Below are 17,572 nucleotides of genomic sequence, written 5' to 3' on the forward strand. Positions count from 1 at the left end.
TTAACCCCATCCTACTATATGGTTTTTTAATTGTTCGGCCCACCAGGATAAATATGAATTATATATTCATGCTTCATTTAGGAGCTTAGGTATTAGCACACTTTAACTTTTTTAGGTCTTTATCAAGGCTTTTTTTTCTAGGTCATTATCGAAGGCTTTTGAACAAAATCCCAGGATGTACTGTCAGCAAACCACCAAGACATAACCGAGGTCGTAGTATGGACATAGATGCCATTGGAACAGACGAGGAAATCGTTGCAGTTCAGAAACCTGCTGAGTCCGCTCCTATTGAAGATGATTACGATCCTGTTGATCCTACAATATCTGAACCTGCTTACCAGTCAGCTCAAGGTAGTGGAGTAACACAGCAGTTGGTCGAAGCAGAAAGCCCCTATGACAGACTATCACATAGCGTCGGCATAACGTTGAACGATTCTTTTCCCAACGAATCACCGGCCCCACTTTTATCACCGGATGATGTTTCCTTGGCGACAAGCCCAACCAATACGGAAAAACCTGCAAATGATGATGATATATACAATCTGGTTGATGACGATCCGCTTCCTCAGCCCCCTCCGTCCCCTACTAACATCCGAGATGCTGTGTTTCAAGTTTTTCAACAGTCGCCGAAGCGCATCCTAGCCGAGGAAGAAGAACTGTATGCAACAGCCGATAGCGCTCGCTCGGAAAGCCCAAGCACTCCACCACCACCTTACAACTCTCTTATTGCTCCGGTAGAGCTTCCTTCGACAGAAACGTCTTCATTGTCAGTCAGCATTAAACACATGCCACTCCCTTCGCCACCTCCTCCAACTTGGATGATGGGCGACGGAGATAGGAAATTACCCGAACCACCATTATCAGACGGTATCGACCCTATGAAGTTTAGTGGAACAACAGGGCATTCGAATCAATACAGCAGATCAGAGGCCTCTGCGAAAACCTCTGTTGTAGTTGCAGAGAAACCTTCACCGTCGTACTTGAGCCTTGCAGAAAACAATATCAGTGTTAATCAGAGCAACGCAAAACTCTCGCCAGGTTCACCTAACTGGATCTACCCAGGTTCTGAAACTCCGCCCAACAGTGCAGGGGATACTGAAAGAAAAGTGAATTCTGTCAGCCAAGATAAAGATTGCGATTTACAACGAACTGGATCTAGACACCCAGAAACCACCATCAGTTACAAGTTCCGGACATTCTTCATTAACACGAGGTGCATCTATGGACATAGCTGCACAAAAAACAACCGATCCTATCTCCGCCCAGACTCAACCAGGTATATATATGGATTACAAATTTGTAGATTCAGTGTCATAGATGGACAGTATTTTCATACGTATTGGTTACAAAATACTGTCGGTTTCGACTTTGCTTCGACTAAATACCACTGGAGCTAATTTATTAATAATTCATTTCGAGCGCACGTTCTAAAATCGTTTTTTTTTTGCTTTAGCAGCTACAACGCTCGAGGAAGAGAATGTGTATAATGTTTGTGAAGACGTTATTTCACCGATTGGTCGAGTTTCCAAGAAGACCAAGGACATAATTGAGCGTCTTTCCCGATCCTCTTCCACAGCTTCAAACGATTCTATACCAACCTAGTAAGATACTACATATATTATGTAGTACTACGGGGGAGGATGGTTGACTATGGAAGTCGTGTGGATACATTTTGTAATTATTTGAATGTTATTTGTTTACTACCAAATGGGGCGAAAAAATAGAATCAAAGGGTGTCCCTACTTCCCTATAACCCTACTGTACTAGATTAACACATACTCGTTTTTTTTTAAACTACAGTTTTATATTAAAATAAACACGAATTCTCTCTTAACGTTGCACTCCCATTTATAGCCTTCCGAGATCATCCGGGTCACTTGAATCGAAGAAACCATCGCCGGTTGCAACTTTTAAGTTTTCTGCTGACGAGCTTAGCATATCAGACGATCCGCTATCTGAAGGTGACGTCTATCAAGAAGATATTTACGACAGTATAGAAGACGATATCGTAGTAAACAACCATGCCTTACGAGTCGATGGAATGAGGGAAGTCAGATCTCACTCCAGTGCTGCAGAAAAGAAGAAATCATCTGGAATTGGACTAAGAAGGAAAAACAAAGCCACTCGACCTGTTTCTGCTTTTATAGAAAACATGAAACGTCCAGTCAGTGTAAGTTGTTGCACTTTAATACCAGTTTAATATTGTAAACATACTAAACAAACAGTTTAAGTATACAAGCCCAAGTATAACGCGAACCACGAATCACGTTTGCAACTTCTAGTTAGATTGGCTAAGATGGGACATGATTTCATAACAATAGTCTATTGTAGAATGAGGTAATATAGAACATTTTCTTTTCTCGTCCCATTTGGTAGTAAACAAAGAGTATCTATAATATGAGATGTAAGCAACGGTATCCCATTTTACCCCACAGTACATTATTTAATAATGTTAAATTTTTAGGAACTGCAGAGGCAAAGCTCGAGCGAAGAAGGAGAGAACGGTTCCTCTCGTCTTCCCCACATGCGAGCAGCATCCACAAGTGATGGAAGACAGTCGGATTTATTGGACGCTCTCATTGTTGATGAGAACCAGCTGCGAAACACAAGTGGGCCTCATCTGCACCAACTGTCTCCTTTGGTGAGATATTTGTATGTGGTGACTGGTGATGCATTTTCTAACTTTGTATATTTGTGTGTCGAAGCTATCGAGATATTTGTATGTGATGATTATTATTGTAACATTGTACTGGTGTGTCGAAGCCACCATGCTTTACTAGACAGCAGCACCATCAGATCATGCACTCAGCGCGTGTAATTTATGAGTACACTTTATTATACATGTGACAAATTCAAGCGAACTGTAAACGAAGGTAATTGTAAGGACAGAGCAGGAAAATCGTTAATAGCAAGCCCAATCAAGCAATACTATACCCACTTGGGATTTTTTGGACCGAACCGGATTTCGTAATCGGTACTTCCTTTGTTTTGTTGGTAAGCGTGTCGCATTTGAGCAAGTTAAGGCCGGCGTGTCATTGAGGGGTCAAAGACGCGAAATTAAGGTTAATTGCCCACCATGTTTAAAGATCCGGCAGCTTTTGTCGCAGTTTCACCATTTTGGTTTATTGCTCTTATGATCCAATTCAAGCGAATGTATTTTAAATACTTAATTAAACTATTAGAGTTCGCAAAAATTGGGACTTGTAAGCTGAGGTCCGGAACTTTACACTGCTTTTCCTTTAAGCAGTATGCGCGTAATTTATTAATAAGCTTTTGTTATTTTGTACATTGTTTCCGCTATACGGTTGTGCCTGTATACGTTTCTTATTTGTGACGTCACAATAATGATGTTTTCTGCAGGCGTCAAAGAAAACAAAGAAAGGCTGGTTGTGGAAACAAGGCTGGTAAGATAAACATATTTGTGGGTAAACAGTTGCCTTGTTTAACGTGGATTTATTGTTTGTATTTATTCCTTACCCAAAGCTATCTCTTTGCCAAGCGGAAATAATTCCACGTTCGCCAATAGAGATTGAAATTTACAAAATTTCCGATTCCCATGATGTTTCTATGTGTAGCATAAGTGTTTCAGTATAAATGATTTCTGTATAAGAAAGCGACATGTAAGAAATAAAAAATATAGTAGGGTGGGGAAGACGGGACGCTTTTAGCAACGGTCAATGGGAGTCGTGACGATACGGTTTTATAAATCTTTGATTGTTCTGGAGTTTGTTGTTCCACTGCTTCATAATAATATTAAACGCACACACCAGCTTAATATGTATCAAGCGGTCGCGGTGTGGAAACGCGATACCGCATCAGTAGTGGCTTCCTTCTATTGGGTTTGTTCCTTGTAAAACGAGTGGGCCTGTTGCTGGTGCGAGGTGGAAAAACAAACAAACCGTGCAATAATACGAACAACAAGACTTGTATACTTATGATGGCTGCATATAAAATACACAATAAATAATACTAGTTATTGTTTATACATTACTTTGTACTCAAGTATTCACTCTATCAAATCGCTGTGACTACTGACACACGCTGTTTACTTTACTAGTTTTAAAGTATATGCAGATTTTTGTAACATTAATATATTCATATACAATTTTGGGCAACTTGTTGTGCCCTAACCGCGAAACCCACTAAGCCAAAGTATACACTGGTTGCTTTGTAATTCTCAAGTAAACAATTCCCCCACAGGCACGAGGGACGAGCACCTTTCCGCAAACGATGGGTCGTTTTCAACGGTGACGAGCTGCTATATTATGAGAGTGAAAACAAGGTATTTGCTTTGTATTTGTTACGAAAGGTCGAGCATTGATAAATAAGTTAATCGCTATGCACTGTTGCAATCCTAGCGATATGTCCAATTACCAAAGCAATCAATATAATAATCCGAAACAGCTTGACGACCGAAGGTGCTGGGGTTATATCTCCCTTGGTGTATACGCCTTTCCTAAGTCTAAGATGCATGATCTAACTGCGATTGTTACCTTTATCAACGCAGACCGAGCTCAGCAAAGGAGTTATACCTATCGAAGTTATCCTACGGATCCAGGTTCCGCAAAGTGACCTCAAGTCCTTCCACATCCTCACTAAGGGAGGAAGGAAGTACATCTTCTACGCTGAAAGTTCGGATGAAAGGGCTCTGTGGACTTCGACTGTAATGGCGGCCAAGATGCTCTATGAGGTAAGATGACGTAATTTGGGAGAATTTCACGTTTGGTTTATCGAAACGTTGTTTGTTGTTACTTTGCCTCGTGAATATTGCCCGCACTGTGGTTATTGAACAGTGCGGGTTTTGTCTTAGCTTGTACGGGCATGCTCTATAGTCTATACATCTAAATACTTGTAACATATGGTGTAAGGTTGTTTTATAGTCCGGTGCTGAAATATCGGACACTTTTTTATTCTGTTTTCTCGTCTCGTTGCCAAAGAACACCCAAAGAATTGTAAAGCTGTATCCTCACGACTTCTACAGACCGTTGTTAATTGTTTAAAGCAGGATCATAACATTTGTATAACAACTGCTAAGGGTGTCCCGTATTCCCCCACCCTACTTTATATTTTCCTCACTTTTTAAAACATTTAGTTGGTTTTTGGGTTGCGCCTTGTTCGTATATTTTGTTATTTATACTCTTCATTTTCGTAAACAGTAGTCTGTTTTTTAGCATTTCGGTTTTGTAATGGTATACCACTTGCACGTTACGTCATAATTGATGAACGACACATTATCACGTCACAAATACGCCTCAGGCGCATCGTAGCGTTGAAGTGCGGCCGCAGGAATTTCGCTTTGAACGAAAAGAATACATAGGTACAGAACAGTGGTAATTGCAGTGCCCAGCTGGACGTTGCTTCAGATAAGCACGTTCGAGTCGCAGATTTTTTATGGTCTTGTAATTGTACCGTCGGCGGGCGGAAGGCGCATTATCGACTGATCGATACTTCTGTGGCTGTTCAATTGCTGACGTTCTTTTTCGCGGACCCGTGGCCGAATTTGGAAAGGGGAGGAGGAAATGTGAATGAGAGCTTCGGCGCGCTTGGCGTAAACAGTTTTCGACTGCGTTAATACAGATTAGTCCGGCTTCGGCAGCTTTAGTAGGGTGACGACGTTTCTTTAGGCCTGCCTTTTGTTAGTGAGTCACTTTAAGCGCTTACGCAAAGGATTAAGGGTCACGCGAGTTTGTTCATTGAGTTTTGACTCGTAAATCTTGTAATCTTTTTATTCAGCCACAGAGCGGATATCGCTGAATTTGCGGCGTGTTGCAAAGCTGTTTCGAAAAACAATAGAATAAGGCACGTGGTTAAAACAGATGTACTAGCTTTGTTTCGGCAGGTGTGTCAGAATATGTGAATCAGATATTTATGTAAATGTTGAAATAATTTCCGACCTGCACGGAAGCTCTATTGTGCTGATGCTGTTGTGTAGCTGAGGTTTTAAGCCTATGCTATTTTAACTCATTGGACTGAAATGTAGGTCGCAGACACTGTTCGTATTTAGCTTTTGAGTTTTAATTGAATCAATTATAAGACGTAATCGATTGTGCAGTTGTGTGTGTTCTGATTTATGTCTGGTAGGTCAAGCAATTAAAACACACAGTAAGATATAAGGCTAGGCTACGTCATACCATACGTCAGCAGTAAAGGTATATTGTATATCACGCAGTAAACCGTACTACGCACGTCAAACTGCAATAGCTGGTTAGGAATAGTGTACTAGGTATGTTAAGTATATTGTTCGTTTGATAATTTGAAATCATGAGTATGTTGGTTGGGATAAATACTCAGCCGAACATTAGGGGGCATGAGCGGAGACAGACTTTCCCTGGGGTTCGAAAGGGCCGTGCAGAAGGCCACAAAAAGAGAGGTCGATCGTTAGTTATTGTAAGTACACCAATTGTGTAATCAATTGCCGTGTTATTGCGACATTAATAGATAGAGATATAGCGGCCATTAAACGCATTGGTCGTGAGCAGACATCGTGAGCGAAATTTGCGCATTGCATCTTTAGGTGAATATGAATACGTGTTAAGATGTATGTGCCTGCTTGAATTTAGGGTTTTTCTCCCATTTCTTACAATTTTTTGATTGCATTGCGTTGATCAAGCCACACTTAGTTCATTTAAAGTGGAGTTGCTTGGTATAAGCGTTTTATTTCATAACTTGAATACGTGTAATGCAGAAACAATGCCAAGGCCAGCAGTTCAAGCCAGGAGGAAGTATGTACATGCCTTATAAGGAAGGGTCGCTGAAATTGGACGGCCACAGGACCTACTTGGCGACGAAAGGCGATCAGTTCGCCTACTACAAGAGCACTAATGAGTTTAATTTCGGTCAGCCCGTCGCAAAGTAAGTCGCCTACACGAATGTATTAAGAGGTCCGATATTAAAAGGTTTGTTCCTAGGATGACCATGAAATTAGCGACCGTCAAGGATGTGGACAAGAAAAAGTTCCAACTGGTATTTCCCTACCGCACGTTCACGTAAGTGCTTAGAACAGCGTGGCGTGTTAGTTTTCCACTTTATAAAATGCCGTATTCTGTAACAGCTTCGCAGCCGATAGCGAAGAAGAGAAGCGGTCTTGGGTGGAAGCGCTGAACGACGCGATCGCTGAGGGACTTTCAGATTACAAAGTAATGGTTTGATCAAATACGCCTGTGATGTGGATTGTTGCAATACGATAACACAATTTCAAATACCTTGAATTTTTATTACATGTTTGTGGTAGTTTACCCTTAGGGAAATCTTCCAAATGTAAAACGAATCTTATAGATAACTTTCCAATTTGTATTTTTTAAACAACTGGCCAACTTAAAGGCGCCCTGCCTAACTTTTTAATTCTTAATTAATGATAGAATGTCGAAATACTATGTAACAATGTATATAAATAGAATTTGCAATCATGATGTTTCTCCAAACCAAACTATTGCACACTCGTTCCACTTTTGCCTAAGGTCATTTTATGTGTTCAAATTAATGAAGACCTAACAATATATTGGCAAAGCAAAAGTTTACATGTTATTACATACAGGTGGTGAATGAGGTGTGGGAGAATGAAGCCAACAGAGTCTGTGCTGATTGTGGAAGAGCAGACCCTGACTGGGCATCCATTAATCTAGCTATTGTGATATGTAAGCACTGTGCAGGGGTGCACCGAGACCTGGGGGTTCACAACAGCAAAGTGAGATCTCTTAAAATGGACGTAAGGATTTGGACCGAACAAATGAAAATGGTAAGAGAAATTGTGTTTTGCTCCTATAAAGGTTGTATTGTATAATGCTGCCTGTACTTTGTGCATCCTTATGCACTATGTGCTATTTTTACATCATGCCCAAAAACAAAATTCTGCACTTTTAAGTTACCACTGCTGTACATTATATGACCTAATAGTGAGTAGGTGACGAGGGTTTACTGCTGCAGTAAACTAACATTTTGTTAGGCATTGTATCATAATGTGTGACGCAACTCATTGTTGTTATGCCACTCACGTTTTTTGTGCGAAAGAACATAAAGCGTGTTTGTTTCAACTAGCCATTCATGTGATATTAAAAGCCATAAAGATTAAATCAAGTTTGGAAAGTCCAACTAACTGTAATAATTAAAACACATAATGAAGGACTCGTGTTGGTTATGTTATGTAATACATGCAATACTAAATTTGTAACATGCAGGAAATAATATGTCAGCTTATAACCGTTCATTCATTGTTATGATTAAGCTTCGTTGTTGTGCAATTATAATGCATTATCTGAAAATAAAACTTCTTTTTAGTTAATTCTAAGCTTGGGAAATGCATGGACAAATCAGTTTTGGTCTTCTAACTTGAAATCAAGTGAAGCTATCACAGATATGGCTGACAAGTTTGTACTTTTGTTCATTTTTTATACTTTATTTAGACATCTAATGATAGTCAAACCTTTGCTGTAGTTTTTTAAATGCATTGTTATTTTCATGACTATTTACTTGCACAAAAAGGTATAAAAATTAGTTGCAAATAATGTTATTCTGTCTTGTAGGAAACAACGTGCTTGGCATATTAACAGTAAATACATTGAGATGCAATACACGGATACCCACCGCTTGTCTGGCAACCAAGAACAACTCAATCAGGTTCTACATATATTCCATTTATCTTTTATGTTTTTAAAATACAAAGTTTACATCCTCTTTCCACTTATGTTCAGTTTTGGGATGTTTTTTTAAGCTCAGGGCAGTAGGAGTAATGCAAAAAGGTCAAAACTAATTATTACTCTTCATTACTTTCATTTTTATACTTATAAGCACAGATAATGTAAATGAAAGTAGTTATTTGGTCATGATTCATTGTACAGACTTGTTCATGTCATAATAAAATAAACAAATTTCTTAGTTAAAGCACAAAGTACACATACTAATTACAAATACCTGTACATTACTGTCAACTTTCATGGAGCCTAAAAGTCAGTTTCATTTTGGTAAATGTAGATGAATGAATGAAACTTATACGGACAATGATAGACCTTATAACATAGGTGTTTTGTTTCCTACACTTCTTGTCTGAATGCGAGTTACCACATATGCAAGTTTCTGGGTGAATTTTTTTAGTCTTTTTTATTTTTTTGGTTTTGGGCAAGTGTATTTTTTAAGGACACATATGCACACAATAGTAGCATCAATGAGCCTTGAATCTGTTAATATTTTATTCTCTAACATTGTACAATACAACAGGGACTGATCAATGCTGTTCGTAACAATGACATAAGAGAAGCATACTGCCTTGTGTTCAGTGGTGCAGACCCAAACTGTGATACCGGCAAACAACATGCTAAAACACGTAAGCCTTTGACTTGTATTAATACACTGCTTTCAAAGTGAAACTTGTTGCAAGTTATGTGTAACTTATTAAATAGTCATTCTGACTTTTACGAGTACTTTGTCTGAGTTACTTATTAAATGATAAGAGCATTATGCTTTTAAGTGGTTTTCTTTGGTGTTTTAGGTTGGGTTGTAAATTACAAATATTAAAATAACAGAAAATTATTAAGTTCATATTGTATATTATCAGCTATCGCAGCTCAGGCCTTTTTAGATAGGATAGAGCATTATTTTAACCAGAGATAACATATTTTCAGCTCACAGTCTTGCTAAGCACCTTGGTTATGATGTTATGGCGGTAAGTTCTGTTGTTTCTTGTATCTTTATATGGTTTGTTTAATATATCATTTTTCATTGAAAAATATAGAGAACAAACTTGAATGAATGTAACTTGTATACTTATATATACACAAACAATATGAATGCAATGAAAGATTAGTTTCGTTCAAAATTGTATCCTATCCAGCTTTGGTGATAATATTGGTAATTTATTCATTTTTCTCATTTATTCTTTCACATGTAGGAATTCCTTGGTCAGAATGGTGCAACATCTGAAGTAAGCCCTGAAGGTCATATTACCAACAGGGTAAGTTTTTCCTAACAATTTAATAAAACATCAAACACTGTTAAAAACAACATAATTATCTCGGACCCTGGCATGTGGATGCTCACCTCATCACCAGAGGTTTTGGTTTAAGGCTTAATTGTGCTACCATTTTGACTGGAAGTGTATTAGTTTTTGTGCAGACACTTACAACAATCGCTTCAATCACGATTCCATATACTCAGTAGTGCCGTTAAAATACATTACATACATTATATATAAAAAAAGAATTGTCTGGGAAAGTGAAAGTAAAGCTCATGTGTCTATTTATACCATAGTATGGCGCTTGATTTTCATAAAATGTTCAAGCTTTGTTCATTTTCTCTTTAATTTAGGGAATAAGCCTTCAAAAGAAGGAGTCTTTGCCGAAAATGCGTGCCAAGCCACCAGTGACACTTCGCGATCATCTGTATAAATATGGTGGTGACTTTAAAAGCACACAGGAAGAACATAAACCTGCTCGTGGACTAACTTTAATTAAATCTGCTTTACAGCAAGGAGGTGAGGGTCTTGTATACCCTTTCCAAACAATTTTGTTTATGCAGCTTTAATTTAAGAATATGTTACAATCACATAAAGCTGGTGACTTTTCAATCAATTTTCTTTTTCAGAGTTTCAGAAGCGAATGTGTGTCCTTGAGAACAATTGCTTTAAATATTATGATCCCGATAAAACCAACATTCTTAAAGATGAAGTTGAATGCTCTGACCTCATCAGCATAGGAATATGTCAACCTGAACAAGCAACTAAAGCTGGGTGAGTTGTTTATTGGATTTATTTTGTGTGCAAGTGTATTAATTTTCCCAGTTATTAGGAATGAAGTTTATGGTATATTGCAAAATTTTAACTTGGCATAACGCTATTTCAAATTTAAACAAAACCATAAACACTTCTTTAGATTTCAACATTGCTTTGAAGTAAGTCGAAACACTGGAAGAACTTATCTCTTTTGTGCTGATCGTAAAGACACAGCCAGCAAGTGGACTCTTGGTTTAATGCAAGCACTTGTGCCTCCCATGGTACAGAATGCCATGAAACAAGATTTTGAATACGATCGCGTTGGTAGAATGATGATGAAAACTCAACATTGGAACAAGAAATCATCTGTAAGCAAAAGAAATAATCCAAAAAAATGGAATGCTGACTTAACATACTACATGCTGAACTTAATAAGCTGTAGTTATTAACTATGTATAATGATGAATTTATCTGTAAGGAATAGAAATCATGTAAAAGAAACTGTTAAGCTGATTTAACATATTACACACTGATCTTATTAAGCTTTATTTAATGATAATGTGCAGTTATTTAAAGTTTAAACATGGAGTATTTTGTTTTGACATATAGTATTCAATACCAGCTTTTTATATTTGTACCTGCAGGATTGGGCATCAACATGGTTTCGATTAAGGGGAAAACAACTTTATTATTTTCACCAAGATTCAAGAACAATGGAGCTTATAGACCTTAGAAAAATTGCCCAAATAAGTGAGTTTGTGTAAATAGATAACACACCATCAATACAAATCTCATGATGGGACAGCAATTTGTCTTTTTTAGTATTTTTTGTTTAATATATAACAAAGCAATATGTAAATTGATATTTATTTGTATGTAAACAGCAATATGTAAATTGACATTTTTTTGTAATTTTCAGGTTTGGATCTTTCGCAGGAGCGAACAAGTATAAACAATAATGCGGCAAATGTGAAGGAGTCAGTGCCCGTCTTCATGCTGGTCTTTCGAGAAAAGTAAAAACTATATTTTTTAAAGAAATAACACTCTCTGAATTTGTAAACAATTACAGGCGCTAAAATAGATGAATATCTCTGCTAGAGTGACTAAAAATTTAATTTTTAATTCAACACAGATCATATTACTTTCATTCTGAGACACGCCCTGACACGGAATCATGGTTTGCGGCGCTCAAGCGCGCAGATGGTGACTGTGGACCTGATCTTGAAAATCAACAAGTGACTTCTGAAGGGGTGCCTATCATATTAGAAAAGTGCATGACTTACGTTGAGCAGTTCGGTAAAAAATAATTTTTATATTTTTATTATTTTCTAAATTTACTTTAAAAGCAAGCTTTCTGTAGTTGTAATCAACACTTGCCAATCAAAGTAACAATTGAAGGTTGGGTAAAACTTTGTTTCAAAATTTTAGAACAACCTTTCTTTAAAATGTTTTATTTGAACACTGAGTTTTAGCTAGGATAGTTCTCTGTATAATGTTGATAGTAGTTATACAATTTATGTAAGGTTTTATGAAATGCACTAAGTTTTTATTTTGGTGAAGGTTTAACAATGAGAGGTATATACCGGTTGAACGGCACACACAGTAAAACTTCACAACTTCTTGGAGAGTTTCAACAAAATGCCCGAGATACCCAGATGAGGGAAAGTGAACTCAATGTACATGATGTCGCTAGTGCCCTCAAGCGGTGGTTTAAATCACTTCCGGGTTCTCTTCTCACATCCTCTCTACATGATGAATGGATTGACACCGCTGGTAATGTGCAGTTTATGTAACAATCTATGAATGAAAGAGTACAACCCATTAGTGACCGCGCGCTATTATGAGTGTAAAAATTATATCTCTTCTTAGTAAGTAATGTTTAAATTATCATTTGACAAACAGGATAATTTTGCAACCCGACTTATTTATATACTCAATATAAGTATCCAATTTTACAGAGATAAAGCAAGAGCACCAGGACCGCAAACTAGAATGGTACAAACACCTCATTGCTAAGTTACCTGACATCAACAGAAGCACATTGAAAGTTCTTCTTAATCATCTCAACAAGTAAGTTTACCATTTTGTGATTCAAATTTCCCAGGACGAAATATACAGTTTTCCATTGATCTATTGTTTGTACTTTTAGTGTTGCAGGGCATGAGAAGGAGAATGAAATGTCACGTCACAATCTTGCCATTGTGTTTGGTCCCACGCTAATGGAACCTCAGGGTGGAAAAGACAATGGAAACAAACAAATGATTGGACAAACCTCTCAGGAAATCGGTTGCATAGAAGACCTGCTTATGTATTATGACTGGCTATTTGATGTAAGTCTCTACTATTTTTGGTCACAATTTGAATGTATGAGTGAATGTAACTTGCTTTATCCTCATGTGGCGGGAAAACAGCAGTCGTTATAACATGGGTGTTTTTTTATTTACCTTGTACAAGTTAGCAAGTATGTTACTTTGTGGGTGTTTATTTTTGGATTTTTTTTATGTATCTCTGGTATTTTGGACAATCCATTAGTGACCACTGGGTTGGAGCAATTGCCGTAAAGCGACTTGCCTAAAGACGCATGCCACATACCCATAATGTTAGCACTATAAGCCTTAAACTCATAACCTCTGGGTAAGAGGCAAGCATTCTAACCACTTTAACAAGGTGTCAGATTATACATCATCATAATCTTTGCGACATTACATAAAGGAACAAACTGAATCTAGACATGCATGCTGATAATTTGAACCAACATTTAATTCAATATATATTAGTTATATGTAAAGTTATATATGTATAAGTTGTATGTGTATTACACCAATAAAAGGGATGTTTTTCAAACATGCAGGTAACTGATGTGGACAGAGAGAAGGAGAGATTACTGCTTGAAGCAAAGGAGAAAATAAGTTTAGCAACTCAACAGCAAAGCATGGTAAGTACAGCAATGACTGCAGTCTTTGTTTAGTCTAACCTTTTTCCCCATTTTGTCCAGCTAACTACACTTGACTATGATATGATGGTTCCTATCTACATTAACACAAAAGATGACAAGTGTGTTAACTACAAGGTAAGACAATAATTAAGCCTCTACTCTGTTTGTCAGTTTTGTGGAAAATAATTGTATTTATTTTAAAAATATAGTAAAAGTCGTTTTTTTTAAATGTATCAATTTGCAAGCAAGTAAGTAATTAATATATACAGGCTATCAAAAGATCTGATAACATTAAATGCAAGTGAATGATGTTAGCAACATTATGCAACAGGTGAACTTAACGGCAGGAACGTTGATCCATCAAATTTGTGCCGCACATAACTACCCAGAGGAAAAGTGGGGCCTCTATGAGGTCATAATGGACGGTGACGCAGAACGACCGTTACACTTCAGTGAGCATGTGCTGTCAGTCATCAAATCTTGGGAAATGCCTTCCACTAATTATTTAGTGGCAAAGTTTGACTACTTGAGAGAAAAGATACTTTGGTTGAAGCAGGTATGTTTGATCTTGTAATACAATTTCAACAACCGTTTACTGGGTAATGATTAGTTCCTTTTTAAAACCAACATGCTCTGTGTTACTATGTTACAAATGAAATAAATTTATACTCTTAAATAAATGAATGTAACTTGTTTTACCCTGGCCGGAAAACGACAGTCGTAAAACAGGGATGTTCTGTTTTAAACACCTCATGCTAGCTTACGAGTTACCAATTATGTTACTTTGTGGGTGATTATTTTGGGGGGATTTTTAATTTCTTTTATGTGGCCGATAACTTGACAACCCATTAGTGACCACTGGGTTGGTACAATGAACGTTAAGTGTCTTGCCTAAGGACACATACGCTTACAATGCTAAACGCGAAGAGCCTTGAACCCATTACTTTTGGGTTAGAGGCAGGCGCACTAACCAACTACGTTATAATTATCCCATCATTCACCCTGGATTGCTGTATTTTGTGCACAGCCTCGTCCTGAGGGTCATGACATTATATTCGAGGGTGTTCTACGCTTTTATGAATCCAAAAAGAAATGGTCTAAGTATAATTGCTCTCTTCGCCTCACTGATGGTGCTCTGAGTCTGTGGTATGGCAAGGTATTAAGCATGTTTCATGATTTTACTTTTTAAGAAAAATAACTTAAACAAAACATTTTTGGATTTCTACCCTTTCATCAAAATTACATCTTCCAATTTTGAAGGTACTGAAATTATGTGTGCATACAATTCATGTCATATATAAATGTGTTAATACGTCAAGATATATTGATTGACTAACAAACCAATGAAAATGTTGCACGCGGAGGTCCATGGTGGAATAACCAACTCAGTTTTTGTTTCAACTTAACCATTTAGATTTTCATACTGGATACCATTGTTTCGGTATAAAATTAATTTGTTGTTTCTAGTTTTTATATATTTGTATTTATAAAGTAGAAACATTAATAGTGCCTCTTGGTGTGTCTGTTGAGTGAGTGTGTATGCACATTAGGTTGATCTAAAAAAATGTTTCACTTTGTCTTTCTGTTGAGTGATGTATTTTGTTAAAACAGGCTTTAACTATCATAAATGTCACATAACCCTCAACAAGTATATATTGATTTTTAAAATAGCTTCAAGTGAACCTTATGTTACAGAATTTGTGTTAAAACTTTTCATCAACATTATACAGTAGGGCGGGGAAGGCGGAACACATTCAGCACATAACATCAAAGTATCCTGATCGTGTTTTAAACAACTAACAACGGTCTATGGAAGTTATGAGGATACAGCCTTATAATTCTTCAAATGATATTTGTTTACTACCAAATGGGTCGAGAAAATAGAATGAAAAAGTGTCCCATCTTCCCCTACCATACTATAACATAAACCTACACACTTGCTTGCTCTATAAAAAGGAAAACCTAAAATCCCACCTTCCTCTCGTCTGCATTTGATGCACGACTGCACACCATTACTGTGAATGTTTTATGTCATAGAACCAAGATCTGACGTCATCGGTCACGCCAAGCAATTGGCGAAAGCGTTCGGTTAAGAGTCAGCCGATCTACCGCCGTTCCATCGCGAGTTTTGACGTAATTAACGGGTGTCATGATTTTTTCGTGCATCTTTACTTTTCCACCCGATTTTTATGGTGACGTCACTGTGCCTGTAACGTCACTGGTCAAAATCGGGTGTTCCATGGCCGTCATTCTTCTTAAGCATGCACTGTCACTGTCATGGCCCCTGGACACAATAATCACAATAACGCAGCGTCATCAGAAGTTTAAGTTTCCAAACGTTGTTTTACATGGAAATAAACTTTATTTTCGGATGAAATCACGAATAACATTAACTCTTTTTCCGTGGCAAACCTGGCTAAAACTTTTGTCTGGTTCTTTTTTAATTTTCAATTTCTATAAAAGTAAGAATATTCGTTACTTGGCAAACTTTTTTCTTCGTTTAAGAAATGATCGTTTTTTTTAATTTGGAGAAACTGATAATAACATAGACAGCCACACATAAGTTGTATGTAACATTATAATTTAAAAACTAACCATTCCTATTTTATACATGATGACAAATTCATGTGATAATGATTCTGTATCATATGATGCATGTAACTAAGTGTGTTCACTAACCCCATTAACATTTATTATTTCCTTCAGTTTGTTTTATCAACTACAAATAATAGTAATATTTTTAATCTGTAAAAAACTCATACATTAAATATGGTGCAACAAATTTATGCTGGTGCAAATAGTTGGCGGTAACGGTCTGGTTACAAATTGTTAAAATTTGGACCGATGTCTATGAAAAACCATAACATCTTTATTTAGTAACTCGTCTGAGTTTATATACATTTTGAACTTCTAATCGGTAACTGTTACATATAGTTTGCATAGCATGGGGTGGCGATGGTGAATAGATTTCCGCAACTAGTGATATTAACCAACTCATACACTTGCAGATGAAAGGTGCAGTATGTGTGCAGTTGGCACTCTACAATGTCTATATTGGAATCGACAGAAAAAACAAACCACCGGCGATTAAGTAAGTGCGCACAGATTATTTACACAATTGTTTTACAAAAATATTCAACGGGACATTTAACAGTGCTGTATCTGTTTTTTACTAATATTCAAGATCTGCGACAAACAATTTGTGATTTATTACGTGGCAAAATCAAAATATGTTAGTTGCTTTGAATTCTACTTTCTTAGAGTTCTAATAAGTTGCACCTGTGAATATTAATTTAAATATATTTTACTGAAAAGGGAATTGTCTCTTCTTCTTTTGAATGTCCGCCACTACAAACTATACTTTACCGGATATTTTGATCGAAACAGTATTCCTACTACATTGTTAATAACGATTAATTAGGAATCAAATCCTGGGCTTCACTCTTTCCTCCCGTGGAGAGCCATCGAAGCAGTTTTGTGTCGACTCGGAACATAACCTCTTCAAATGGGTTGGCCACATTTTAGTGCATAAGGTGGGAATACTTGGACGTTTATATGCATTATTCCTCAAACCAGCATAACAATTTTAAACCATTTTAATTTGTTTTTCTTTTTCATTTTTTGTTTACTGTTTCCATTTTTTGTTTATGCAAACTGTTTTGCAGCACCCGGATGGTTTTACTCCACCTCTTACTCCAGTAGAAGACAAGCCAGTTAGTGAAACTATCATTCGACGTAACACTGATACAAAGTATGTATTCTTTTCATTGTTCGATTAACCAGAATTTCCTTCCTTTTGTGCTAAATGGTAGGGTGGGGGAAGATAAGATATCTATTCATTATGTTTTCTCTTCCCATTTAGTAGTAAACAAAACACGATCAGGGTGTTTGGATCCTGTGTGACAAATGCTGTCCCATCTCACCCCATAGTACTATAC

General features: G+C 37.1%; 1 protein-coding gene across 5 annotated transcripts in view; it reads left to right on the forward strand.

Annotated features, from left to right (window-relative positions):
• Positions 1 to 1,060: 1,060 nt before the first annotated feature.
• centd2 (centaurin, delta 2) overlaps positions 1,061 to 17,572 on the forward strand; it is a 19,722-nt gene continuing 3,210 nt past the window's right edge. For 2 of the 5 annotated variants that reach the window (XM_026840607.1, XM_026840610.1), the window contains exons 1-33: positions 1,061 to 1,276; positions 1,454 to 1,601; positions 1,855 to 2,170; positions 2,465 to 2,641; positions 3,361 to 3,404; positions 4,201 to 4,282; positions 4,508 to 4,690; positions 6,686 to 6,852; positions 6,909 to 6,986; positions 7,052 to 7,136; positions 7,535 to 7,735; positions 8,275 to 8,363; positions 8,520 to 8,613; positions 9,211 to 9,316; positions 9,615 to 9,655; positions 9,881 to 9,943; positions 10,297 to 10,462; positions 10,573 to 10,717; positions 10,860 to 11,067; positions 11,344 to 11,449; positions 11,619 to 11,712; positions 11,832 to 11,995; positions 12,260 to 12,472; positions 12,658 to 12,769; positions 12,849 to 13,029; positions 13,551 to 13,634; positions 13,695 to 13,769; positions 13,966 to 14,190; positions 14,662 to 14,790; positions 15,672 to 15,767; positions 16,643 to 16,725; positions 17,056 to 17,167; positions 17,300 to 17,385. In XM_026840607.1, coding sequence (XP_026696408.1) covers positions 1,222 to 1,276; positions 1,454 to 1,601; positions 1,855 to 2,170; positions 2,465 to 2,641; positions 3,361 to 3,404; positions 4,201 to 4,282; positions 4,508 to 4,690; positions 6,686 to 6,852; positions 6,909 to 6,986; positions 7,052 to 7,136; positions 7,535 to 7,735; positions 8,275 to 8,363; positions 8,520 to 8,613; positions 9,211 to 9,316; positions 9,615 to 9,655; positions 9,881 to 9,943; positions 10,297 to 10,462; positions 10,573 to 10,717; positions 10,860 to 11,067; positions 11,344 to 11,449; positions 11,619 to 11,712; positions 11,832 to 11,995; positions 12,260 to 12,472; positions 12,658 to 12,769; positions 12,849 to 13,029; positions 13,551 to 13,634; positions 13,695 to 13,769; positions 13,966 to 14,190; positions 14,662 to 14,790; positions 15,672 to 15,767; positions 16,643 to 16,725; positions 17,056 to 17,167; positions 17,300 to 17,385 — 4,208 coding nt within the window. In that variant the 5' untranslated portion in view covers positions 1,061 to 1,221. Of the gene's footprint in view, positions 1,277 to 1,453; positions 1,602 to 1,854; positions 2,171 to 2,464; positions 2,642 to 3,360; positions 3,405 to 4,200; positions 4,283 to 4,507; positions 4,691 to 6,129; positions 6,388 to 6,685; positions 6,853 to 6,908; positions 6,987 to 7,051; positions 7,137 to 7,534; positions 7,736 to 8,274; positions 8,364 to 8,519; positions 8,614 to 9,210; positions 9,317 to 9,614; positions 9,656 to 9,880; positions 9,944 to 10,296; positions 10,463 to 10,572; positions 10,718 to 10,859; positions 11,068 to 11,343; positions 11,450 to 11,618; positions 11,713 to 11,831; positions 11,996 to 12,259; positions 12,473 to 12,657; positions 12,770 to 12,848; positions 13,030 to 13,550; positions 13,635 to 13,694; positions 13,770 to 13,965; positions 14,191 to 14,661; positions 14,791 to 15,671; positions 15,768 to 16,642; positions 16,726 to 17,055; positions 17,168 to 17,299; positions 17,386 to 17,572 lie in introns of those variants that run through there. The other 3 variants (XM_026840608.1, XM_026840609.1, XM_026840611.1) reach the window with 3 other exon arrangements.

This window comes from Ciona intestinalis, chromosome 2, assembly GCF_000224145.3.
Source record: "Ciona intestinalis chromosome 2, KH, whole genome shotgun sequence".
NCBI classification, from domain to species: domain Eukaryota; kingdom Metazoa; phylum Chordata; class Ascidiacea; order Phlebobranchia; family Cionidae; genus Ciona; species Ciona intestinalis.